Source organism: Lithobates pipiens, unplaced genomic scaffold (assembly GCF_037356315.1).
Source record: "Lithobates pipiens isolate NorthernLeopardFrog02 unplaced genomic scaffold, aLitPip1_a1.2 Scaffold_22, whole genome shotgun sequence".
Classification (NCBI taxonomy): Eukaryota; Metazoa; Chordata; class Amphibia; order Anura; family Ranidae; genus Lithobates; species Lithobates pipiens.
This window is the reverse complement of record NW_027507784.1, coordinates 39,866,820-39,894,692: the sequence shown is the minus strand read 5'-3', so window position 1 is coordinate 39,894,692 and position 27,873 is coordinate 39,866,820. Positions and strand designations below refer to the sequence as shown.

Below are 27,873 nucleotides of genomic sequence, written 5' to 3'. Positions count from 1 at the left end.
GAATGAATATTCGCTTTCCTAACAGTGAACCGCCTCTCCGCCAATCAGGTGCTCGGGTCTGTTACCTGCCACCTAATTGGCTGAAAAGACAGGCGCCACTATTGGACACCTATCAGGAGGAGAGGACGGGACATGTGGACGGCAGGAGACGCTGGCTTGAAGGACCCCGCCCGTCGCCGTCACCCACTGCCCCACCAAGACAGGGTAAGTGCCGGGCAGACAGTGAGCGGGTGGGGGGTTACACTAGCGGTATTCGATGGCACAGTGGCAGCATTTAATGGGCACACTGGCAGCATTTGATGGGCACACTGGCAGCATTCAATGGGCACACTAGCAACATTTGAGTGGCACACTGGCAGCATTTGATTGCACAGTGGCAGCATTTGATGGCACAGTAGCAGCATTTAATGGGAACAGTGGCAGAATTTAATGGGCACACTGGCAGCATTTGATGAGCACACTGGCATCATTTAATGGGCACACTGCCAGCATTTAATGGGCACGGTGGCAGCATTTGATGGCACAGTGGCTGCAATTGATGTTTGTTTGTGTCCCCCCCCCCAAATTTGGAGCACCAGCCACCACTGTTCACATGAGTTCCTAACTCTCAAAGAGCTCACCGTCTAAGGTCCCTAACTCACAATCATACATGTAGTACACATACGAGGGCCAATTTACTGACCAGCCTGCCTTTGGAGTGTGGGAGTTAACCGGAGTAAACCCATGCAGGCACAGGGAGAACATGCAAATTCCAAGCAGGTAGTGCCGAGGTTGGGATTCGAATTGGCCACCCTAGGTGGAAGTGCCCACCACTTTTATTTTACAGGCTTGTCACATTAAGGGGCACTACAGTCTCTTGCCAAATTTCTGACTACGATGAATTAAGGGTAGGTTGCAGCCCAACTCTACCCACTCACTTGACAGTAGAGCTGCACGATTCTGGCTAAAAAAAATCAGGATTTCTTTGCTTAGAAGATTGTGCTAACTTTACTGTTTCATTTTTTTTTTTTTTATTGAAGTGTATTTTCTCCCAAAAAATTGCATTTGAAAGAACGCTGGGCAAATACAGCGTGACATAAAATATTGCAGCAATTGCCATTTTATTCCCTAGGGTCTCTGCTAAAATATATAATATATATATATATATATATATATATATATATATATATATATATATATATATATATACACACATACATACATATATATATATAGTTTGGGGGTTCCAAGTAATTTTCTAGAAAAAAATATTGGTTTTAACTTAAGAAAGAAGTGTCAGAAAAAGATTTAGACTTTAAAGCAGGAGGTCCACCCTAAAGTGGAGCTTCCGCTCATTGGAACCCTCCCCCCCATCCGGCGCCACAATTGGCACCTTTCAGGGGGGAGGGGGGTGCAGATACCTGTACAGTACAGGTACCTGCACCCACTTCCGGCATAGATATCTGCAGAAGGTACGCCCCTTTCCGCAGAATCAACGCCCCTTTCCGAAGGTCCCCCGCTGCCTGCTGGGAAGCACACAGATCCCAGAGACAGAGGGGACCATCCTTATTGCGCAGCGCGACTCGCGCATGCGCAGTAGGGAACCGGGAAATGAAGCCGCAATTCTCCACTTCTTGATTCCCATACCCAAGATGGCGGCGGCAGCACCCGAGAGACGATCGAGAGATCGGCTTCGGGTGCCGACATCGCGGGCGCGCTGGGCGGGTAAGTGTCATTATTTTAAAAGTCAGCAGCTGCAGTATTTGTAGCTGCTGGCTTTAAAAAAAAAAAAGGCGGACTCCCGCTTTAAGTGGTTAAACGTCCTGCATTTACACCTTGTTGAAAGCTTGGCAGACTGCCCAGATTATTTGTTTACACAAGAAGTTCTATTCCTTTGATCTAAGAAGGAAGCGTTAGTCACAATGTTTCAAATTCTAAACTTGGCAGATTGCCCAGGATGCTTTCTTTTGACACAGTGAGCAGATAATCTCTCCACTTGTTTATATGAAAGAATCGCCCACTCTCAGCAGGAGAGATCATGGGGGGGGGGGGGGGGGGTGAATCGAGATTGCGATTTTGTAACGATTAAACGTGCAGCTCTACTTGACAGGCACAAAAAAGTCTTTGTTTCTAAAACCCAACTCCAAACAAAACTTTTTTTTTTGCACAGTAATAGACATTTTTAAACTTTCCCAGGTTTTGTATTGATGTCTGTGATATCCCCATACTTCCTGTCTTGGTGACACCCTACCCATCAGGGTGTCACTGGCATAGGAAGGGAGGTGAAATTCCACAGACGCTAACATCATAGAAGTTCTAACTGTTTACCATTAAACATAGTAACAGTTACCGGTACATCTAGAGAACAGATTCACATACCTTCTTGCCACATGTCTCTTCCGGTGCGGTCGGTCCTTCTGACTCTCTCTGAATCGGCACATTGGTCCTGGCATTTCTGGGCTGTGGGGCATCCGGTGGAGCTCCAAAAACTTGTGCTGTGAAATTGGTGAAAAAATTCTGCAACAAAGAAGAGAAAGGTCATGCGATACTGCAGCCCGGCAGTGACTTAATTACACAGAGGGCCCCTGAGTGTGTTTAGTTCATGGGCCCCTAATTTAGGGTTGCCACCTGTCCAGGATTCACCTGGACAGTTCGGGTTTGGAATCAATCGTCCGGAAAGACTGCCTGAAACCCGGACACATGGTCCAGACTGGACTATGGCTTCCCAGCAGGGTTGCTGGCTGTAGTTGTCTCAGCTGAGAGTGTCTGTTACACTCTCTTTTATGCTACCCAAAGCCAGCACTAATAATCACCCTCCCCCAAACACACAGAAGGGAGAGGAGAGAGGGCTTGATCTGCCCCACCCCTCTGTGTCTGCCCACACTCCAATCCCTGGCGCTGTGCCTCATAAAAAGAGCATGGGGGCTGGAAATGTGAAGTCCAGCAGCCTCAGATACATCTAGATGAGAGGTGCTGATTGCCAAGGGGTGAGTGAGCTCACCATCCATCCCTGTCTGTGACTGAAGTCTCCCCCTTCTCTCTCCTGCCTCTGAGTGAGTACACTAAGGTAAATCAGCGTTCTCAGAGCACCCCTTACATCAGAGTTCCCCTTTACACCAGAGGCCACAGTGTTCCCCCTTACATCAGAATCCTCTCCGTACATCAGAGCTCTCAGTGTTCCCCTTAAAGCGGGAGACCCGCAATTTTTTATTTTTTTAAAGTCAGCAGATCCAAATACTGCGATTGCTGACCTTTAAAATAAGGACACCCACCTGTTACAGGGACCAGCGATGTCGGCGCCCAAGACCGAACTGTCCCTCCGATGCTGCCGCCGCCATCTTCGCTGTGGGAATCAGGAAATGAAGCCTTGCGGCTTCACTTTCCGGTTCCCTACTGCGCATGCGTGAGTCGCGCAGTGCAATGTAAATGGTCCCCGCTGTCTCTGGGACACATGTGTGTCCCAGCAGAGAGCCCGGCGGGACAGGAAGAGGCATAGACTCCAGTGGGAGTCTATGCCCCGGAAGTGGGTGCAAATACCTGTCTTAGACAGGTATCTACACCCCCCTCCCCCCTGAAAGGTGCCAACTGTGACACCGGAGGGGGGAGGGGGGGTTCCGAAAAGCGGGGGTTCAATTTTTGTGTGAACCTCTGCTTTAAATCAGGGTTCCCAGAGCATCCCTTATGTTAGAGTCCCCAGAGTTCTCCCTTACATCAGAGTCTGCAGAGACCCCCCCCTTACAGTGAAAGGGAACTCTGTGGATTCAGATGTAAAGGAGGAACTCTTGTTATTAAAGAGGGATTCCGCCAAAAAAAATAATATTAAAAGCCAGCAGCTATAAATAATACAGCTGCTGACTTTTAATAAATGGACACTCACCTGTCCCGGGTTCCAGCGATGCCGGCAGCCGAGGCCGATCGACCGCTCGGGCCTCGGCTGCTGCCGCCGCCATTCTAGGTGAGGGAATCAGGAAGTGAAGCGAATCAGCTTCACTTCCCGGTTCCCTACTGCGCATGCGCGAGCTGCGCCGCGCAATAGGAAATCTCCGCGCTGTCACTGGGACCCGTGTGTGTCCCAGCAGACAGCGCGGCAGGGCAGGAAATAGCGTAGACTCCCGTGGGAGTCTATGCCCGGAAGTGGGTGAAAATACCTGTCTTTGACAGGTATCTCCACCCCCCTCCCCCTGAAAGGTGCCAATTGTGACACCGGAGGGGGGGGGGGAGTTACGATCAGCGGAGGTTCCACTTTAGGGTGGAATCCCGCTTTAAGTTCATATGATTGAAAATGTTATTTAATGGCAAAATATATGTATAGTTTATACAACAAAACTCTTATTTTTCTGCAACAGGTTTTGCAGAACTGCACATACTTGCCAGCATCCTGGGAAATCCTTGTCTGACAACTGTGATATACACTACAGTATGTAAGCTGTTTAATTAACCATTCTGAAAATCTGGTGCACCTGCACTGAACCTTGCCAAATGTTAACCACTTCAGCCCCGGAAGATGTTACCCCTTTCCTGACCAGAGCACTTTTTGCGATACGGCACTGCGTCGCTTTAACTGGTCGTGCCACGTTGCACCCAAACAAAATTGACCTTCTTTTTTTCTGCGGTTTTTATTTTTTGTGCTATAAAGAAAAAAAGAGCCATATTTTTTACTTTTTGCTATAATAAATATCCCCAAAAAAGATATAAAAAAAACAAATTTCTTTCTCAGTTTAGGCCGATATGTATTCTTCTTCATATTTTTGGTAAAAAAAAAAAAACGCAATAAGCGCATATTGATTGGTTTGCGCTAAAGTTATAGCGTCTAAAAAATAGGGGATAGATTTATGACATTTTTATTATCATTTTTTTTTTCTTAGTAATGGCGGTGATCTGCGATTTTTATCATGACTGCGACATAATGGCGGACACATCGGACACCTCTGACACTATTTTGGGACCATTCACATTTATACAGTGATCAGTGCTATAAAAAAAAATGCTATCAATGACACTGGCAGTGAAGAAGTTAAAGGGGTGTTCCAGCGGGGAAATTTTTTTTTTAAGTCAGCAGCTAAAAAAAAAGTAGCTGCTGACTTTTAATAAGGACACTTACCTTTCCAGGGCGCCTGCAATGTCGGCCGCCCGAGGCGGACCCATCCCTCGGCTCTCGGGGTCCCGGTGCCGCCATCCTCACTAAGGGAAACAGTCAGTGGAGCCTTGCGCCTTCACTGCCCGTTTCCTACTGCGCATGCGTGAGTCACGCTGCGCTTTGTGAATGGGATGCGCTGTGTTAGGAAACACACAGTTCCCAGAACACATCGTGCCCCATTACCTAGAAGACAACGCGAGGAGGAGAGAAGACCAAAGATCACCGAGTAGGAAGAGGCAGATTAGGAAGACTGCCTAGCAACAGGGGTTTCTGGTAAGGTAAAAAAAAAAATGTTTTCAATTTTTTTTATTACGAATATTAATGCTGTTTTTTTTTCTTTTTTTTTTTTAGAGTGGCCCTCCACTTTAAACACCAGTGGGGGATCAAGGGGTTAAGTGTGTCCTAGGGAGTGATTCTAACTGTGGGGGGGATGGGCTACCATTGACATGACAGGGATCAATGCTCCCGATCACAGGGAGTAATAGATCTCTGTTTTGTAACTAGGCAGAATGGGGAAATGCCTTGTTTACATAGACATCCCCCTGTACTGCCGCTCCGTGACACGATTGCGCGACACCGGAGGACTTCGAGTCCGCGGGACCGGCGGGCACAGTCACGGAGTATGCAGCGGGCGTCTTAAAGAGGACGTACAGGTATGCACATTTGCGCAGCCCTGCCATTGTGCCGACGTATATTGTTGTGCGCTGGTCAGCAAGTGGTTAAAGTGTATCTATAGACAAAAGTTACTTATGGATTTTTGCCTAGATTAGGAAAAGTTAAGAACCCTGTCAAGTTTTATTGATCAATAATTCTTCAAATAGGGGGAGGAGTTTTAAATTAGCCAATGTGTATTAAAAGATGTATATCGGGGACAACTGGCAGCTATTGTCCTAGGACTTCTGTAGGGCAAAAGTAAATATAGCAGAAAGGATAATATTTATTTTAAATGTTTTTATTTTATTTTACTATTATTTCTTTTTTTTTTTTGCATCTTATTTCATCTCACTTTTTAATCATTATAGTCTAGAAGAAGTATTTCTAAATTCACATAGATCTTATATTTTTAAACAAAGGCGTGTTTCTGCACTGCAGTTTAACAATTTATCAAAGAGCTGAACCTATATATCATCCGAATACCAAAAGTGATATGAAAACACACACACACATATATATATATATATATATATATATATATATATATATATATATATATGTATATATGTATGTATGTATATGTATATATGAGTACATACTATTATTTACATGGATCTTATACTATCACTATACTGTATGTGGAAGTTTTACTATATACAATTCCATGAATTACTATTAATGAATTTTTTTCCCCTTCGTTTTTATTGTTTTCAGTCATGAAAAAAGTGCAAAACAGGTACAAGATAAAATACACAAAAATCTCATCACAAAGCATATAAGATGTTAAAATATATATATATAAATCTTCTAAAATAGAAAATTCAAGATAGAACTGTGAATATCAAACATAAGATCTGACAGCACAGATACAATTAATCACTCAAATGATGCAAAAGAGGAAGATGGTATTTGTTAGAGGTTTTTTTGTTTAACAATTTTTATAAACATTTTTCTTTATTAAAGCGGACCTTCAGTCATTTTTTTTTCCATCTTTCCATCTATAAATCTTCTGCCCTTGTTGCTGTTTTAACTTTAGATAGTAAAATATATTTTTTTCTGCCAGTAAATACCTTATACAGCTTGTGTGGTCATTAGGCTTATGACATTATGCGCAGCTCTCTCTCACTCTCCTGAGAGTTGGGCTATGAAGAGGGATGGGGATTGAGTCATAAGAGGACCAATAAGAGCTGCAGAGCTGTGCCTCTGTGTGTGTGTGTGTGTGCCTGTGTCTGTGTGTGTGTGTGCCCGTGTGTATGTATGTGTGCCTGTGTGTGTGTGCCTGCCTGTGTGTGTGTTTGTATGTGCCTGCGTTTGTGCGTGTGTGCCTGTGTGTGTGTGTGTGCCTGTGTGTGTGCCTGCCTGTGTGTGTCTGTGTGTGCCTGTGTGTTTGGGTCTGTGTGTGCCTGTGTGTGTGTGTGTGTGTGTGTGTGTGCCTGTGTGTGCTTGTGTGTGTGTGTCTGTGTGTGCGTGTGCCTGTGTGTGCGTGTGCCTGTGTGTGCCTGTGCCTGTGTGTGTGTGCCTGTGTGTGTGTGTGCCTGTGTGTTTGGGTCTGTGTGTGCCTGTGTGTGTGTGTGTGTGTGCCTGTGTGTGCTTGTGTGTGTGTGCGTGTGCCTGTGTGTGCGTGTGCCTGTGTGTGCGTGTGCCTGTGTGTGTGTGCCTGTGTGTGTGTGTGCCTGTGTGTGTGTGCCTGTGTGTGCGTGTGCCTGTGTGTGTGCCTGTGTGTTTGGGTCTGTGTGTGCCTGTGTGTGTGTGTGCCTGTGTGTGCTTGTGTGTGTGTGCCTGTGTGTGCGTGTGCCTGTGTGTGCGTGTGCCTGTGCCTGTGTGTGTGTGCCTGTGTGTGTGTGTGCCTGTGTGTGTGTGCCTGTGTGTGCGTGTGCCTGTGTGTGTGCCTGTGTGTGTGTGTGCCTGCCTGTGTGTGTGTCTGTATGTGCCTGTGTGTGTGTGCCTGTGTGTGCGTGTGCCTGTGTGTGTGCCTGTGTGTGTGTGTGCCTGCCTGTGTGTGTGTCTGTATGTGCCTGTGTGTGTGTCTGTATGTGCCTGTGTGTGTGTGTGCATCTGTGTAAATCCAGGAAGTGAACAGGCAGCAGCTTCAGCTGCCCACCCATTTCAATATCGGGCCTATTCTGGCACTTCTCTCCTACATGTAAAAAGCATAATTTTTTTTGCTTTTTTTGATCAGACACCCTAGGGAATAAAATGGCGGTCGTTGCAACTTTTTATCCCACACGGTATTTGCGTAATAATTTTTCAAATGCCTTTTTTTTGGAAAAGAAACGGTTTCACGCATTAAAAAAATAACAAAACAGTAAAGTTAGCCCAATTTGTTTGTATAATGTGAAAGATAATGTTACGGTGAGTAAATAGATACCTAACATGCCCCGCTTTAAAATTGCGCACACTCGTGGAATGGCGCCAAACTTCAGTACTTAAAAATCTCCATAGGCGACGTTTTGAAAATGTTTACAGGTTACCAGTTTAGAGTTACAGAGGAGGTCTGGCACTCGAATTGTTGTACGCACGCGGCAATACCTCACATGTGTGGTTTGAACGGCGTTTACATTTGTGTGCGTTCGCTTCTGTGCGCTAGCTACTGGGGACAAGGGCATTTAAAAAAAAAATGTATTATTTTATTTTTTATTTTACTTAATTTTTTTTTTTTTTTTTACACTTTTTTTTTTTTACTTATTTTTTTTTTTTTGATCACTTTTATTCCTATTACAAGGAATGTAAACATCCCTTGTAATAGGAATCTATCGTGACAGGTCCTCTTTATGGAGAGATGCGGGGTCTATAAGACCTCAAGGCTGGAAAGCATGAGATCGAGAAAGATAAAATTCACCGATCTTGTGCTGACAGCCGCGGTCGCAGCTTTGCTTGCATCCGGGAAGCCGGGCGTGATGTCATAACGTCTCGCCCGGGCTAAAAGAACGTCATTTGACTATGTGGGGTATTGAAGTGATTTTAAAATGGTTGGAGAGAAGCTTCAGAATGGCAAAGATGTTTTTATTATAAATGATGTGAGCAGGCTGCCGTTCCTCTTTAATCAGTACTTGAAAATAAAATGTATTAAAAGTACTGTATATATATTTTTTTTTATTTTTGCCAACTCAGTAAGTTTCTTTGTGTTGAAAAAAAAAAAAAAGTACTGTATAATTATCTGTTATTATTTTTTTTGAGTTTTTTTTATATCATAGTCATAATTATTTTTCTGTGTTAATCCTTCCTTGAAAATATATATTTTTTTAAATAATATATAGTATTATTATTTCTAGGAATTTCAAAAAAATAATAATAATATATATTTTTTTAATTGGGGGGGGGGGTATGATAAAAAAAAATAATAATAATCTAGAAAAGATGTTGATTATATTTGTTACTATTTTTCGAGAGTTTTTTTTTTTTCTATAATATATTTTATTTATTTCTTTTTCTGTATTAATCCATGCTTGGTGGGTGAAATAAATGAAAAGTATAAATGAAATGAAATAAATGAACAGTATAATATCATTTAGATAAGATATTGATTATATTCCCAGTTTTCTATACTTAGAGCCCTGAAAAAGGAGTAATCTAACAGCCCCCAAAACGCGTTGGTGTTTCCTTGGCGATTTTTAAATAAAATACCATTCTGGAATTTTAAAGGGTAATTCTCTTCCTTGTCCTATGTGGATTTTTATGGTTGTCTGTGTCCCCACTGGGGAGATTCCCCTCTCTCATGTCATGGAACAAAAGAAAACAGGGAAAAATTTCCAATGGAGACCAGTGTTAATTTTGACATCAAATTTCGATTTTCGTTTTAGTTATAGTCTTTCGACTAAAATGCCATTTCAGTTTTTGTCAAATTTTAGTCATCTGAGTTGTTTTAGTTTTAGTCGTATTTTAGTCAACTAAAATCAAATGGTTTTTAGTTAAATTTGAATGCATTATTTCTTTAGAAATGCAAAAACATTCTATGGAGTAAAAAAAATCTAATAACATGTTTATTATTTATGGTATTAAGATTCGAACATACACCACAGACACAGATTTAGCCGTTGAGATATAAATTCACTTTAGTTTTAGTTATAGTCTTTTGAATAAAATTTTAGTCGTATTTTAGTCATATGAATTTTCTTAGTTTTAGGCGCATTTTAGTAGACTAAAATAGTATTAATTTAGTCAATGAAAGTAACACCGAGGGAAACACTTGTTTCAGTGACAACTAAAAGAGGTTTCCTCTCACGTTTGGGAGAGGTCCTTCCTCTTGTGCTTCCAGAACAGGAAGTGAAAGAAAATCTTCTGATGGGGACACAGGCTGCAAAACAATCCCAACTTTTCCACACTGCATTCAAAGATATATATATATATATATATATATATATATATATATATATATATATATGTTTGGCTTTAGCTACACTTTAAACAAAGTTCCTTTTAGTGCCCCCTATGCTATTTCCACCCCCCAATTGAGACTCCGGCTTCATGCTCTGTAAGAATTGCAACATAACATCGGTTCAGACAAGCTGGGGATTTAAAAAGTGAAAGGTTCAGGAGCAACATCAGAGGGTATTCTAGTGCAACATGGGGATCACAAGCCACTGACTGAAAGACCACACCGCCCCAATCCTCAGACCCCACCCCCTTCTGCCCCTCCACTCACCAGAGCATCCTGTACAGCCTGGTAGACCCGCGGGAGATGCCGCTGCAGGAACTCCATGCTGCTTGCAGACCCTGCGCTGTCTCACGGCCGTCTCTGCCCCTGCGTCTGTTTGATGAGACTTGTGTGCGGGAAGTGGCCATAAACCACAAACAATGTGTAACTTCACTGTTATTTCTCCTTCTACAGATTGCACTTCCTCTTCAAATCTGCATAACCCATTCACTGCTGGAGGCCTGCACCTTACAGGCACATTAGAGTGTTATTAAAATGTATTAGGTGCTTCCACTTAATGTGTACGCACCTTCTTTATCTTCTAATCTTCGCCGGTGTTCCAGTTTAAGCTGTCATGGCCGCTGCCCCGGGTTTGCCTGTTTCAGGGTGACTCCTTTCTCTTGCAGCATTCTATGGAGCCACCCTTGCATGCAGGGACTAGAGTTATGTATACCTACACTGTGTGCATCAATAGAAGCCAGTGCCGGGATAAGGTCATCCAGCACCCAGGGCAAAGATGGCGAATTGCACCTCACCCCACCATCTGGAGTCCTCTGTAGAGAACCCCCTTACATCAGATGTACCCAATAAATTCCCCCTTTACATCAGGTGTCCCCAGTAGAGTCACCCTTTACATCAGATGTCCTCTGCAGATTCCCCCTTTACATCAGGTGTCCCCAGTAGTGTCCCCCTTTACATCAGATGTCCCCAGTAGTGTCCCCCTTTACATCAGGTGTCCTCAGTAGAGTCCCCCTTTACATCAGGTGTCCTCAGTAGAGTCCCCCTTTACATCAGCTGTCCCCAGTAGTGTCCCCCTTTACATCAGGTGTCCCCAAATGAGTCCTCCTTTACATCAGGTGTCCCCAAATGAGTCCCCCTTTACATCAGGTGTCCCCAGGAGAGTCCACCTTTACATCAGCTGTCCCCAGTAGTGTCCCCCTTTACATCAGATGTCCTCTGCAGATTCCCCCTTTACATCAGGTGTCCCCAGTAGTGTCCCCCTTTACATCAGATGTCCCCAGTAGTGTCCCCCTTTACATCAGGTGTCCCCAGCAGAGTCCCCCTTTACATCAGGTGTCCTCAGTAGAGTCCCCCTTTACATCAGCTGTCCCCAGTAGTGTCCCCCTTTACATCAGGTGTCCCCAAATGAGTCCTCCTTTACATCAGGTGTCCCCAAATGAGTCCCCCTTTACATCAGGTGTCCCCAGGAGAGTCCACCTTTACATCAGCTGTCCCCAGTAGTGTCCCCCTTTACATCAGGTGTCCCCAGTAGAGTCATCCTTTACATCAAGTGTCCCCTATAAAGTCCTCCTTTACATCAGGTGTCCCCTATAAAGTCCTCTTTTACATCAGGTGTCCCCAATAAAGTCCTCCTTTACATTTACATTGTCCCTAATAGTGTCCTATTTTACATCAGGTGTCACCAGTAGAGTCCCCCTTTACATCAGGTGTCCCCAGTAGAGTCCTCCTTTACATCAGGTGTCCCCGAAAGAGTCCTCCTTTACATCAGGTGTCCCCAATAGTGTCCTATTTTACATCAGGTGTCCCCAAGAGAGTCCCCCTTTACATCAGGTGTCCCCAGTAGAGTACCCCTTTACATCAGGTGTCCCCAGTAGCGTACCCCTTTACATCAGGTGTCCCCAGTAGTGTCCCCCTTTACATCAGGTGTCCCCAGTAGACTCCCCCTTTACATCAGATGTCCCCAGTAGAGTCCCATTTACATCAGGTGTCCCCAGTAGAGTCCCCCTTTATATCAGGTGTCCCCAGTAGAGTCCCCCTTTACATCAGGTGTCCCCGGTAAAGTTCTCCTTTACATCAGATGTCCCCAGTAGTGTCCCCCTTTACATCCGGTGTCCCCAGTAGAGTCCCCCTTTACATCCGGTGTCCCCAGTAGAGTCCCCCTTTACATCCGGTGTCCCCAATAGAGTCCCCCTTTACAGCCGGTGTCCCCAGTAGAGTCATCCTTTACATCAGTTGTCCCCAGTAGTGTCCCCCTTTACATCAAGTTTCCCCAATAGAGTCATCCTTTACACCAGTTGTCCTATTTTACATCAGGTGCCCCCAGTAGTGTCTCCCTTTATATCAGGTGTTCCCAGTAGAGTCCCCCTTGCATCAAGTGTCCCCAGTAAAGACTCCCCTTACATCAAGTGTCCCCAGTAGAGTCCCCCCTTACATCAAGTGTCCTCAGTAAAGTGTCCCCTTACATCAAGTGTCCCCAGTAGAGTTCCCCTTTACATCAAGTGGCCAGTAAAGTCTCCTCTTTACATCAGGTGTCCCCAATAGAGTCCCCCTTTACATCAGGTGTCCACATGCGCCTGAGTTGTTGCCCCCTTCACTTTCCCCCCCTTGTACTGGGAGATCAGTACTCACTCACAGCGTGTCCTTCCCCTCTTAAGTATTGTGACAAGTCCCATGACAGGGGGAGGGAGGAAGAAGGACACAGTCCACACGCCTTCCTCAGCAGTGCCCCGCTGAGACTGAGAATGGTTCTAGCTCAGCGCCAGCTCTTTTCTGCCCCATGCAGCCTGCAGGGGGGAAAAAGCTGAATCCTTTATCCAACAGCAGCTATCATCCACTTCTCCTTCTGACAGGTGTGACACTGCAAGCACCTCAACACAGCCCCCACCCCCTCCCCCCCCCCCCAGTCCTGGTCCTGATAGAAACACACATTCCATAGGCTAGGATAGCAAGGCACTCTCCTGCTCCTTTCTCCTCCTCCCGATTCCCTTCTCTAAGTTGACAGACTGACTCCAGACTGCACTGTCCACTGTTAAAGAGGAACTGCAGTCTGCTCACTTCATTTGTAATAAAAACCCCTTTGCCATTCCGAAGCTTCCCCTCCAACCACTTTGCATATAATTTTATATATAACATATATACTGTGATTCTGTACATTTTTGTTTATTAAAAAAATCTTACAAACATACAGCTTATTAAGAAAATAATATTTACATAAAAATAAACAACTAAACAAAAAAGCGCGCTTACATCAGCAAGTAAAGAAAACCATTTCCTGAGAAGATAACATACTGTAGAAAGAAACATACTTTAATGACAACAAAAAAAAAGAGACTACAAACCCCAAACCTCAATTTAAACATAATCCAGGCTAAGAAAAATTTTTGAGATTTAATCACCATCAGGATGCGATTCCAAACCCCTCCCCCCACATCATTTACCCCGACTTCCACGTATACGGTGCATACTAGCTCATTATGTCTTTTCCCTTACAGGTGTAAAAAAAAAAAAAAAAAAGACAGCTAAAAAGATATTTGGTGTCACGCTGCTGGGCTTTGCTAAGTGGTGCTGAACCTTGAACTCTGTAGGCAGGGCCGGGACAAGGGGTGGGCAGGAGGGAGGGCTGCCCCTGGCGCAATGGTTTATTGCAGGGGTAGGGGGCACCCTGACCCTAACTCTAAGGGAAAGGGGGCGCAGTTTGGCATATTTGCCCTGGGTGCTGGATGGCCTTGTCCCGGCACTCTCTGTAGGCACCATCAAATAGGTGGTTCATCAGCCACAGCTCAAGGAAACCCCTAGCAACCTCCGGAGGAACCCCAGGGCTCCACAGAACCCTGGATGAGAATGGCGGGATTAGATCAAAGCATATTCATGTGTTAGCCCTTGTACACACGGTCGGGAATTCCGACCACAAAATCCGTCGGATTTTTTCAGACGGATTTTGTCCGAAACTGGTGTTGCATACACACGGTCGGACAAAGCTGTCGGAAGATCCGATCGTTTGGACCGTGATGACATTCGTTCGTTCCGACAGGACTACGTTCAGCCTAGTAGCCAATAGCTTTGCTCTCGTACTTGGATCTGAGCATGCGTGGCACTTTGTCCGATCTGAAAATTCTCTACAATCGATCAGAAAAAGTCCGATCGGATTTTGTTGGCGTAAAATTTAAGATCTCCAACGGAAAAAGTCCGATAGAGCCCACACACGATCGGATTTTCCGACAATATAATAGTTTACGTCGGAATTTCCGACCGTGTGTTAGAATGGCCCAGTCAAAGTCTAGACCTAAATCCAATCGAGAATCTGTGGCAAGACTTGAAAATTGCTGTTCACAGACGCTCTCCATCCAATCTGACAGAGCTTGAGATATTTTGCAGAGAAGAATGGGCAAAAATGTCACTTTCATGATGTGCAAAGCTGGTAGAGACATCCCCAAAAAGACTTGCAGCTGTAATTGCAGTGAAAGGCGGTTCTACAAAGTATTGACTCCGGGGGGCGCCATACAAATGTACCCCCCACACTTTTCACATATTTATTTGAAAAAAAATTGAAAACCATTTATCATTTTCCTTCCACTTCACAATTATGTGCCACTTTGTGTTGGTCTATTACAAAAAAAAAAAAATCACACAATTCTGGTTGTAACGTGACAAAATGCGGAAAAAAAATCAAGGGGTATGAATACTTTTCCAAGGCACTGTATTAATTCTGACCGATGCAGGGTATCTTTATATCATTATATACAGGAAGCCCATACGCTCAGGCCTGCGAGCTGCGCAGCGCATGCTGGGATACAGCGGTCAGTCTATAAACATAAGTGTGTTGCATTGCAGGCTGAAAGCCACATCCTGTTATGACACACCGGCCATGTCACAAGGCAGCGATCTGTAGGTGAAAATACCAATTCTATTAGGAAATCGCAGATAAGCAAAGTTTCTTAAAACTTGCCAAAGTACAAAACGGCCATTCTTCTGTGTCATTAGGAAGACCATGCCAACAGACCATTCATTTCCACCACAATCTTCCTCCAAGATTACAGTATTGTGAAAAAGTATTTGCCCGCTTCCTTATCTCTTTATTTAAATGATTTTTTTTGCCTATTTCTCACACTTAACTGATTCAGATCATCAAATAAATGTTAATGTTACACAAAGATAACCCGAGTAAATACAAAATGCATTTTTAAGTGATGATTTCATTTAATAAAAGAAAAAAGCTGTCCAAACCTGCCTGGCCCTATGTGAAAAAATGATTCCCCCCCCCCTGAACTGTATTTAACCGTATTTGTGACCGAAGCGCATGCGCCGCTGAAGTCAGCGGCTCATTGCGAGGGGAATATCCCCTACCATACCGTACAGGTTTAGGAGATATTCTTTTTACCTACAGATAAGCCTTATTATAGGCCTTATTATAGGCTTTCCTGTAGGTCAAAGTTAAAAATATGACTATACAATACAACCGCTTTAAGGGTGGCGCTCTAAACACCACTTTAAAGTGGTTGTAAACCCTTACAAACCACTTTGACCTACAGGTAAGCCTAGATTAAGGCTTACCTGTAGGTCCAAGAAATATCTCCTAAACCTACACGGTGTAGGAGATATTTGCCGAAAGACAGGCACCGCTGTCTACGGCGCAGGCGCACTGAGCGTGCCGCTGTCAACGGCGATATGCGAGTGGCGGCTCCCGTGCGAATGCGCGGGAGTGACGTCATCGAGGCTCCGTTGAATGACAGCGCCGGAGCAGCGATACCCACCGAGAAGATGGAGGCTCCGTACGCAAGGGGACAGCGGTGACTTCGCTGGCTCCTGTGTCAGGTAAGTGACACATAATGGACTATTATGCGATGCGATGCATAGTAGTCCATTATGCTTTACCATTGCAGGGAATCAAAGAGGAAGTAAACCCATCAGGATTTACTTTCTCTTTAAAGTGGTTGTAAACCCTTACAAACCACTTTGACCTACAGGTAAGCCTAGATTAAGGCTTACCTGTAGGTCCAAGAAATATCTCCTAAATACGGTTTAGGAGATATTTGCCTGAAGACAGGCACCGCTGTCTACGGCGCATGCGCCGTAGACAGCGGCGCGCAGGCGCACTGAGCGCAGCATTTCCAACAACGGAGTGACAGCGGCGGAGCTGCGAGACCCCACCGAAAAGATGGATGCGCCGGACTACAGGGGACAGTGGTGACTTCGCTGGCTCCTGTGTCAGGTAAGTGACACATAGTGGACTATTATGCGATGCATAGTAGTCCATTATGCTTTGTCTTTGCAGGGAATGAAAGAGGAAGTAAACCCATCAGGGTTTACTTCCTCTTTAACCTCCTCGCGCCCGCCCTATAGCCGAATGACGGCCGTAGAGCAGGCGCGTTCGTCCGGGCGGTCGTCCCTGATGTTTACTTCCGCAATGCGCGCCGCCGCGGGCGCGCATCGCGGAAGTTCTGTGTTCGCCGTGTCCCCCGGGGACAGGCAAACACAGATCGCTGTAAACGGCCAATCACAGCGGCCGTTTACAGCGTGATCGGCGTGTCCAATGGGAGATGATCTCATATGTAAACATATGAGATCATCTCGCAGCGCCGCTCTCCTTCCTCGCACAGACAGTGCGAGAGGGGAGAGATGAACGGCTGCAGCGGCAGCCGTTCTGATTGTGGAAAAAAAATAAATAAAAAAAATGAAATAAAAAGTGCCATCCGCCCCCAGCAGTGCCATCCGCCCCCAGCAGTGCCATCCGCCCCCAGCAGTGCCATCTGCCCCAGTGCCATCCACCCCAGTGCTACCTGCCCCCAGTGCCATCCACCCCAGTGCTACCTGCCCCCAGTGCCATCCACCCCAGTGCTACCTGCCCCTAGTGCCATCCACCCCAGTGCTACCTGCCCCTAGTGCCATCCACCCCAGTGCTACCTGCCCCCAGTGCCATCCACCCCAGTGCTACCTGCCCCCAGTGCCATCCACCCCAGTGCCACCTGCCGTCAGTGCCACCTGCCCCCAGTGCCTCCTGCCCCCAGTGCCACCTGCCCCCAGTGCCACCTGCCGTCAGTGCCACGTGTCATCAGTGCCACATAGTGCCATCTGTCATCAGTGCCACGTATCAGTGCCATTTGTCATCAGTGCCACCTGTCAGTGTCACGTGCCATCTGTTGTCAGTGTCACGTGTCATCAATGCCACTTATCAGTGCCATCTGTCATCAGTGTCACGCGTCATCGGTGCCATGTATTAGTGCCATCTGTCATCGGTGGCACATATTAGTGCCACGTATTAGTGCCATCTGTCATCGGTGCCACGTTTCAGTGCCACGTGTCATCAGTGCCACGTATTAGTGCCACGTGTCATCAGTGCCACGTATAAGTGCCACGCGTCATCAGTGCCACATATTAGTGCCATCTGTCATCAGTGCCACATATTAGTGCCATCTGTCATCAGTGCCACGTATAAGTGTCATCATTGCCACGTATCAGTGCCATCTGTCATCGGTGTCACGTGTCATTGTCCTGGTGCTTCAAAAGTGTAATAAATAGTCAACAAGTTAGATGTGTAACTTATGTTCCTAGAACACATGATGGCGCTACCTGCATGTTGGGCCTCTCTATGTGGCCAGGCTGTGAAAAAGTCCCACACATGTGGTATTGTAATACTCAGGAGGAGTAGCAGAATTTTTTGGGGGGTGTCATTTGTGGTATACACATGCCACATGAGAGAAATAACCTATTACAGTGACAATTTTGTGGGGAAAAAAAAAGAATCTTAATTTTGCAAAGAATTGTGGGAAAAAATGACAACATCAAAAAGCTCACTATGCCTCTTACTAAATACCTTGGAATGTCTACTTTCCAAAAAGGGGTCATTTGGGGGGTATTTGTACTTTCCTGACTTGTTCGGGTCACAAGAAGCGAGATCGGCCACCAGTACATCAGATGTGATCAATTTTGTGCGATTCGCACCACAGCTTGTAGACTCTCTAACTTTCACAAAGACCAAATAATATCCACTAATTTGGGTTATTTTTACCAAAGACATGTAGCAGTATAAATTGTGACCAAAATTTATGAAGAAAAATTAATAATTTGCATAATTCTGTCACAGAAACAAAGAAATATGCGTTTTTTTTCAAAATTTTCGGTCTTTTTTCATTTATAGCGCAAAAAATAAAAACCCCAGAGGTGATCAAATACCACCAAAAGAAAGCTCTATTTGTGGGAAAAAAAGGACAAAAAATTCATTTGGGTACAGTGTTGCATGACTGAGTAATTGTCATTCAAATTGTGAGAGCACCGAAAGCTGAAAATTGGTCTGGGCAGAAAGGTGTTTAAGTGCCCTGTAAGCAAGTGGTTAAGGGGGGCATTCATCCTATTGACCACAAATATAAGGGGCATTGTTCCTATCGAGCCCTGATGATTTGGTTTTAGTAAGGGTTCCCCGAGACATAAAAAATTATTTTTGGGGTTCTTCTAGGCCGGGTTAAAAGGTTGAGAAAGCCTGATGTAAACCATTCCATTGTAGCTCTGGCTGGATGTTTCGGGTCGTTGTCCTCCCGGAAGGTGAACCTCTGCCCCAGTCTCAAGTCTTTTGCAGAATCTAACAGGTTTTCTTCTAAAGCCTCATACAAACGATTGGACTTTGTACAAACTTTCCCGTAGATTTTTGTACAAAGGGCGTCGGCTGTGAACTTGTATTGTATACACACACAGCAGGATTTTTTCAGCCAACTTTCACCAAATCACGTAGGTTTTCTGCTCTTTACCGCCACCCTTTGGTCAACTTCTGTATTGTTGTCTGTTCGCCTCATAATTTATTCTGAGCATGCGTGCATCCAGCTCTCAAACTTTTTCTGTTGGAAATTCCGACGGAAAAAATCCCATAGAGCCCACACACGATCGGATTTTCCGGCAACATAATCGCAATTTCCAACCGCGTGTACAGGGCATAATAGTTGTCCTGTGGACAGATTCTCCCACCTGAGCTGTGGATCTCTGCAGCTCCTGTACTAGGAAAAATTTTGTTTAGCTTGCACAAATACTTCTGACATTTGGCCAACTTTATTTTAAAATTATTAGACCATCTATAACACGAAAATAGGGGCGTCTATTTATAAGAAGAATAAAAAAAGTTTGCCGAATGTTAGAAGTATTTGCACAAGCTGAACGGAATTTTCCCTTTTTTTCTAATTCTAATGGCACGTACACACGATCGGGATTTTGGGTGGAAAAAGCTCTGATGGTTTTCCCGACGGAATCCCAGTGGGATTTCGCTAAAGCTGTCTTGCCTACACACGGTCACACCAAATTCCGACGGTCAAGAACGCGGTGACGTACAACACGTAGGACGGGACTAGAAAAAGGAAGTTCAATAGCCAGTAACCAAATAGCTTCAGTATCGTAGTTGAATCGGAGCATGCGTGAGTTTTTGCGCATCGGAATTGCATACACACACACACGATCGCATTTTCGCATAGGAACTTTTTACGTCCTAAAAATTGAGAACCTGCTCTCAATCTTTTGCTGGCTGAAATTCAGCCAGAAAAAAAGTCAGATGGAGCGTACACACGATCGCATTTTTCAACCAAAAGCTCTCATCAGTCTTTTGCTGGCCGAATTTTTCGATTGTGTGTACGTGGCATAATAGATTAATTCCTGTTTCATCAGCTCCATCTAGTGGCCAAAATGATTCATCATATAACTGGCGAGGCGGTGATCAGGGACACTGACTGGTGACAGTATGCCAAAACAAAAATAATTGAAATAATTCTTTCCAATTTTTTCTTCTTTTTTGTTAATTTTTTTTTCTTTTTTAAGATTTTTTTTTTAACATTCTGTGACCAGAGCAATACAGTGTTACCATAGAAAGGAATGTGATCAGGATTTATAATTTTTTTTATTTTCCTTTTACATACTTTGATTGGTTATACCAGTGATATTCACTGGTATAAGCAACCATTTTTATTGAATGAAATCGATTCATTCATTGTGTATTGTTGTCATTACTGGGATTGGCCACAGCTAATCACATGGTAAGATAGACTGTGGTTGGCCCTGTCTGCACCATGTAATCGCTGTGACCAATCACAGAGATCGACACAATAGTACCCAATGGATGGCATGACTGAACGTCACCCATAGCGTACAATGGTCGTGTGATCTGCTGTGATTGGTCACAACCATCACATGGTCCCGGCGGCGGCTGGTACACTGATCTGTCATCTGCTGTGTCCGGTTGACGCAGCGGGTGACGGATCGCACCGCAGCCCGGCCTGTGTTGGCTGTCGAATGTCCAACCGGAACGGCGAAAGAAATGGTTAAAGTACAACTATAGGCAAAACTTTTTTTTTTCACTTTGGATAGAGCATGAGAGGTTTATAAACCTTGTCAGTTTAATTTTCCCCATCTGTGTCCCATTGGGGAGATTTATCATCACTTCCTGCCCCCATAGTAAAAACAGGAAGTGAGAAAATGTGTGCAAACCAATGCTTCCATACGTTGGTCCGTGCATGTGGTAGTGGGGGTGAGCACGCACCCGCCATGCGCACTTTGTGTCCGCCAGACACAATGGCCGCCGGCCACCCGCGATCACGGTACAGAGAGGCAGAACGGGGATCTGCCTATGTAAACAAGGCGGATCCCCATTCTGATGGAGGGGCAATACTGAGATCTGCTGTCCCTACTGATCAGGAACAGCGATCTCTGTGTTTTCCCAGTGAGCCCACCCCCCGCCCCACACAGTTAGAACACACCCAGGGAACACAGTTAACCCCTTGATCGTCCCCTACAGTTAACCCCTTCCCTGCCAGTGACATGTATACATTGATCAGTGCAGTGTAATAATGTCCCTGGTTCTCACAAAAGTGTCACTTGGGGTCAAATTTGTCTGCCGCAATGTCGCAGTCCTGCTAAAAATCACCGTTTATTACCAATAAAAAAAAAAAAAAAAAAGTCCATAAATCTATCCCCTATTTTGTAGACGCAGTAACTTTTGTGCAAACCAATCAATATATGCTTAATGCGATTTTTTTTTTCTTTTTTTTCTTTTTTTTTTTTTAGCAATAAAATGTAGCAGATTACATATTGGCCTAAACTGTTATATAAATAAATTAGTTTTTTATACATTTTTTTTTTGTATGTTAGTGCAAATAAGATAAGTATCAGGGACAGTACTCAATTTTCTCTAGCAGAAAGTAAAAAATATTGTTTTTTTTTTTTTCAATTCAAAATTGTTGGTCTTTTTTTGTTTATAGCGCAAAAAATAAAAACCACCAAAAGAAAGCTCTATTTGTGCAGGAAAAAAAAGGATGTCAATTTTGTTTGGGTACAACGTTGCACGACCGCGCAATTGTCAGTTAAAATGACGCAGTGCCGTATTGCAAAAAATGGCCTTGTCATTAACTGCTTCAGCCCCGGAGGATTTTACCCCCTTCCTGACCAGAGCACTTTTTGCGATTTGGCACTGCGTCAATTTATCTGACAATTGCGCGGTCGTGCGACGTGGCACCCAAACAAAATTGACGTCCTTTTTTTCCCACAAATAGAGCTTTCTTTTGGTGGTAGTTAATCACCCCTGCAGTTTTTATTTTTTTTGCGCTATAAACAAAAAAACTGCGACAATTTTGAAGAAAAAAACGCATTATTTTTTAAATTTTGCTATAATAAATATCCCCAAAAATATATAAAAAAACGTTTTTTTCCCTCAGTTTAGGCCGATACGTATTCTTCTACATATTTTTGGTAAAAAAAAACAAAAAAACGCAATAAGCGTTTATTGATTGGTTTGCGCAAAAGTTATAGCGTTTACAAAATAGGGGATAGTTTTATTTCTATATATATATATATATATATACATTTTTTACTAGAAATGGCAGTGATCAGCGATTTTTATCGTGACTGCGACATTATGGCGGACACGTCGGACATTTTTGGGACTATTGTCATTTATACAAGGATCAGTGCTATACAAATGCACTGATTCCTTTGTAAATGACACTGGCAGTGAAGGGGGTTAACCACTAGGGGGCAGTGTAGGGGTTAAGTGTGTCCTGGGGAGTGTTTCTAACTGTGGGGGGGGGGCGTGGCTGTGTATGACACGTCACTGATCTCTGCTCTGATCACAGGGAGCAGAGATCAGTGTCCTGTCACTAGGCAGAATGCTTGTTTATATTAGCATCTCCCCGTTCTTCCTCCCTGTGAGGCGATCACGGGTATCCCCGCAGCGATCGAGTCTGCGGGACCCGCAATCACGCTCACGGAGGTCCTGGCCGGCGGCCTGCATGTGATGGCACAGCAGAAAATTTAAAGGGGCGTACAGATACGCCCATTTGCCCAGCCGTGCCCCATTCTGCCGATTTACAACAGGGCGCGCTGGTCGGGAACTGGTTAAGGGGGTTAATCCTTCCGGGGCTGAAGTGGTTAAAGAGCGATGGGGGGTGTGGCAGGGGGCGTGTCCTATGCCTGCATACTTTTGCTAATAGGTGTCCCTCATTCCCATCTGAGAGAATTGGGAGGTATGTTATCTATCTAATATCTACCTATATATTTATTTATTGATCAAGCATATATCTATCGATCTATGTACAGTCGTGCTCAAAAGTTTGCATACCCTGGTAGAAATTGTGAAATTTTGGCATTATGATTGAAAATATGACTGAAAATGCCAAAAAAACTCTTTTATTTAAGGATAGCGATCACATGAAGCCATTTATTATCACATCGTTTTTAGGATCCTTTTTAAATCATAATGATAACAGAAATCACCCAAAGGAGAGGAGAGAGGGCATTGATCTGCACCTCTTCCTCCTACCCCCACCCCTCTGTGTCTGCCCACACTCCAATCCCTGGCGCTGTGCCTCAGAAAAGGAAAGTGGGGGCCAGAAATGTGAAGTCCAGCAGCCTCAGATACATCTGGATGAGAGGTGCTGACTGCCAAGGGGTGAGTGAGCTCACCATCCATCCCCATCTGTGACTGAAGTCTCCCCCCTTCTCTCTCCTGCCTCTGAGTGAGTACACTAAGGTAAATCAGGGTTCTCAGAGCACCCCTTACATCAGAGTTCCCCTTTACACCAGAGGCCACTGTGTTCCCCCTTACATCAGAGTCCTCTCTGTACATCAGAGTTCTCAGTGTCCCCCCTCCTTCAATCAGGGTTCCCAGAGCATCCCTTATGTCAGAGTCCCCAGACTTCTTTCTCCCTTACATCAGAGTACCCGGAGTTCTCCCTTACATCAGAGTACCCAGAGTTCTCCCTTACATCAGAGTCCCCAGAGTTCTCCCTTACATCAGAGTCCCCAGAGTTCTCCCTTACATCAGAGTCCCCAGAGTTCTCCCTTACATCAGAGTCCCCAGAGTTCTCCCTTACATCAGAGTCCCCAGAGTTCTCCCTTACATCAGAGTGTGCAGAGTCCCCCCTTACAATGGAAGGGAACTTGCGGATTCAGATGCAAAAGGGAAACTCCGGGGACTCTGATGTAAAGGGAGACTCTTGTTATTAATTTCATATGATTAGAAATGTTATTTATTAGCAAAATATATGTATAGTTTATACAAAAAAATACCGGAGCCGTCGGCACCGGTGGAGTAGATCGGATCCTTCTTCTTCCTGGGTATGGAGACGAGTTAGGGGAAGATCCCCCCCCCCCCCCATCTCCGTATTATTGCAGGCGGGAAGCGGGGTCAAAACATCACTTCCCCCCATAGCTCTTAAAGGGCCTTTTTTTTTATTGCATTTTAGTGTAAATGAGATGTGACGTTTTTTTGACCCCCCCAGATCTCATATTTAAGAGGACCTGTCATGCTTTTTTTCTATTACAAGGGATGTTTACATTCCTTGTAATAGGAACAAAAGTGACACCATTTTTTTTTCTTCAAAGAACAGTATAAAAAAAAAAGTAAAATAATTACGAAAAAAAACTGTTTAAACGCGCCCCGTCCCACTGAGCTCGTATGCAGAAGCAAACGCATACGTGAGTAGCGCCCGCATATGAAAACGGTGATTAAACCACACATGTGAGGTATGGTCGCGATCGGTAGAGTGAGGGCAATAATTCTAGCCCTAGACCTCCTCTGTAACTCAAAACATGTAACCTGTAGAATTTTTTAAACGTCGCCTATGGAGATTTTTAATGATAAAATGTTGTCGCCGTTCCACGAGTGGACACAATTTTGAAGCATGACACGTTGGGTATCAATTTACTTGGCGTAACATTATCTTTCACAATATAAAAATAAATTGGGCTAACTTTACTGCTGTCTTATTTTTAATTCAAAAAGTGTATTTTTTTTAAAAAAAGTGCGCTTGCAAGACCGCTGCACAAATACAGTGTGACAGAAAACATTGCAATGACCGCCATTTTATAATATTTGGGGATCATTTTTTTTTTAAATAATATTTGGGGGTCATTTTCTAATTTTCTAAGTCATTTTCTAGCAAAAAAACATGTAAACAAATATCAGAAAGAGGCTCAGTCCTCACACAAAAAAGGAACCTCTGCTTTTCAGAACCCCCCCCCCTCCCCCTTCCGGTGTCCCAGTTGGCACCTTTCAGGGGGAAGGGGGGTGCAGATACCTGTATAATACAGGCATTTGCACCCACTTTCGGGCGTAGATATCGGCAGAATCTGCGGGCAACTACGCCACTTCCTGTCCCCCCTCCCGCTGTCTGCTGGGAAACACGCGGATCCCAGAAACCCCAAGGACCGTCCGTATTGCGCAGTGCAACTCGCGCAGTAGGGAACCGGGAAGCGAAACCGCAAGACTTCTCTTCCTGATTCCCATAGCGAAGATGGTGGCAGCAGCGGCTTCGGGTGCTGACATCGCGGGTGCGCTGGGCGGGTAAGTGTCCATATTTTAAAAGTCAGCAGCTGCAGTATTTGTAGCTGCTGATTTAAAAAAAAAAAATGGCGGAACTTCCGCTTTAAGGAGATTTGTACAAAAAAACAAAACAAGATTAGTTAATCCTACCAGTGCTTTTTTTTCCCCACTACTCTTCCTTTATATTGGATATTGGGAATTACAAATTTAGAAATCGGATGAAAGGTTTAGCACTGGGAAACACTTTTTGATGGATAAAAAGTGAATTTTATATACATCTATATAGATCAGACCAAAATGAGGGACAAATGAGGAGGAATAAGGGGCAAAGGGGGACAGAGGGACATTGCTACAAATCAGGGACAGTTGGGAGCTATGCTTCTATGACTTAGGATCCTAGGATGCGGCTCTCTACACATTCCCTGGACACTGGCCCTTTAAAAGCGTCCATTCCCAGGCAACAGTAACCAGACAGGGGCGGGCCCAGGAACCAGGAAGAGCCCTCCCCCTCCAGGAAGTGGAGTGTATACACAGAGCTGGAAGGGTGAAGATGGAGAGGAGGGTGTACGACACTGGAGGGGGGAACTCCGACTCCGACTGGGATGGTGAGAGGGGCTGATCCCTGCTGGGGGGTAATACTAACTGGACGGGGCTGTTGTGGGACTACAAATCTCAGCATGTCTTTGTGGCCTTTGTATGGTGTGTGTTGTAGCCGGAGAGGAGAGTCACCAGCTGGTACAAATTCCCAGAGACATTCGCAGATTTGGGTGACTTATCCTGTTTTTGTTTTTGTCGCAGTAAGCGGCTATTGTTATTAACAGTGTATCATTTTTTCTGCTTATTAGATCATATCCTGTGTAATAGAATGTTATTATTTCCTATCAATGTGTGTTTTAATATATATTTATTTTTATTCTTATTATTATTATTTTATTATAATATATATATATATATATATATATATATATATATATATATATATATATATATATATATATAATTTTTTTTATTATTATATATTTTTTTCAATTTATATATATATATATATATATTATTATTATTATTATTTTTTATTATTATTACTATTATTATATAATTTTTTTTAATTATTATTATTATTATTATTATTATTATTAATATATATATATCTTTTTTATTCTGGTCTTTAACCACTTGCCTTCCGGAATGTTTTAGCCCCTTCGTGACCAGAGCAATTTTTGCTCTAATAAAAGGACAAGTGTACTATAGTCATAAATTAGGCTTCTAATAGACCTTCTCTGTCTTATTTTATAGAGCCAGAGGAAGACGGGAATGGAGAAGGATCAGCACCACCACCGCAGGCGCAGACTGGATCCCACTGGAGGAACTTGGCAGCGTTTTGGTAAGTGCAGATTTTGTTTGGCTGTCTGTAAACTATATGGGTGCTCAACCTGCAGCCCTCCGGCTGTTGCAGGACCGCAAGTCCCAAAAGGCTGATAGGTACAGGCATTACTCCCAAAGGCAGAGACATGATGGGACATGCAGTTTCCGCAACAGCTGGAGGGCCACAGATTGAGCACCCATGCCCATAAACCAACACCTGTCCTGAGTAGGGATGATCTCCGGCGTGTTCACATGGTCCACGTGCAGAGCCTGCCAGGAAGTCGGCGCAGCGCTGCGCTAATCACAGGCAGTGAGACATTGCCTGATCTCTGCAGCCACGCATCGGCGAAATGTCTCACTGCCTGTGATTAGCGCAGCGCTGAGCCGACCTCCTGGCGGGCTCTGCACGTGCAGCATGCGAACACACCTGAGCTCATCCTTAGTGGTGAGGAATCTGCCTGTCCTCCATCGAATCCTTAACCACTTGCTGATAAGGATGAGCTCTGGCGTGTTCGCAATCTCCACGTGCAGACCCCGCCAGGAAGTCGGAACTGCTGCGCTAATCACAGGCAGTGAGACGTTTCCCCCGATGTGCGGCTGCAGAGATCGGGAAATGTCTCACTGCCTGTGATTAGCACATCAGTGCCGACTTCCTGGCGGGGTCTGCACATGGGGATTGCGAACACGCCGGAGCTCATCCTTGCTTGCCGACCAGCGCCCCGACGATGTACGTCAGAACAAATGGGCATACCTGTACGTCCCCTTTAACGCGCACCTTAGTGGGATATCTCCTAAACCGTGCAGGAGGTATTTAGGAGATATCCCCTGTCCCCTGCACGTGCCAATGACATCGGCTCATGCACACTAGAGCAAACTGACACAATGGCACCTATGAACCCAGCATCACACTCATGCAGTGTGGGAAATGCAGCGATTTCTGTGTGCGTTTGTTCTGTGATCTCCTGCGGGTGTCAGTGGAAAGTTAACGACACCCAAAGGCAGGTTGCAAGCGCAGTTTGCCTGAACCGGATCGCATGGGTATAAACACCCATACAATTCCGTTCCAGTGCAAATAAAAATAAAATAAAAAATAAGCTGGCCACACCATTTTTCATGCGGATGTGGAGCGATTTGCGACATTCTAAATGAATGGGCTCAATTTGCACAGGGATGTGTTGCGACCCCAGTGTGATTCACGTGCAGTTCACAGTGTGAACTTAGGCTAATGCCGCGTACACATGATCAGACTATCCGGCGAACTTTACAGCGGAGGTCTGCCGGACTTTCCAAACGTGTGTGGGCAACACGACTTGCCCCCACACGTTCACACACAAACTTTTCGGGCAGACAATCCACCGAACTTTTGGCGGAGGTCCGCTGGACTTTCCAAATGAATGGACTTGCCCACACACAGACTAAAGTCTGTTAATTTTGAGTCCGTTTCATTTTCTCCATCGGCGAGATTGACACCTTGCTAGACTGGCATGGGCCCCCCCCCCCCCCCAAAGTCCATACCAGACCCTTATCCGTGCACGCAGCCCTGCCGGTCTGGAAAGGGGGTGGGGACGAGCGAGCGCCCCC

At 44.7% G+C, this 27,873-nt stretch overlaps 2 protein-coding genes across 2 annotated transcripts in view; one reads left to right on the top strand and one right to left on the bottom strand.

Moving 5' to 3' along the window:
• LOC143925656 (uncharacterized) overlaps positions 1–10,469 on the bottom strand; it is a 42,993-nt gene extending 32,524 nt beyond the window's left edge. The window contains exons 1-2 of the mRNA XM_077450121.1: positions 10,413–10,469; positions 2,359–2,496 (exon numbers count right to left, since the gene is read on the bottom strand). Coding sequence (XP_077306247.1) covers positions 2,359–2,496; positions 10,413–10,469 — 195 coding nt within the window. The remainder of the gene's footprint in view (positions 1–2,358; positions 2,497–10,412) is intronic.
• A 14,943-nt stretch (positions 10,470–25,412) lies between these two features.
• CLN3 (CLN3 lysosomal/endosomal transmembrane protein, battenin) overlaps positions 25,413–27,873 on the top strand; it is a 29,527-nt gene continuing 27,066 nt past the window's right edge. Inside the window, exons 1-2 of the mRNA XM_077447426.1 lie at positions 25,413–25,535; positions 26,224–26,311. Of these exons, the coding sequence (XP_077303552.1) occupies positions 25,481–25,535; positions 26,224–26,311 (143 nt within the window). The 5' untranslated portion in view covers positions 25,413–25,480. The remainder of the gene's footprint in view (positions 25,536–26,223; positions 26,312–27,873) is intronic.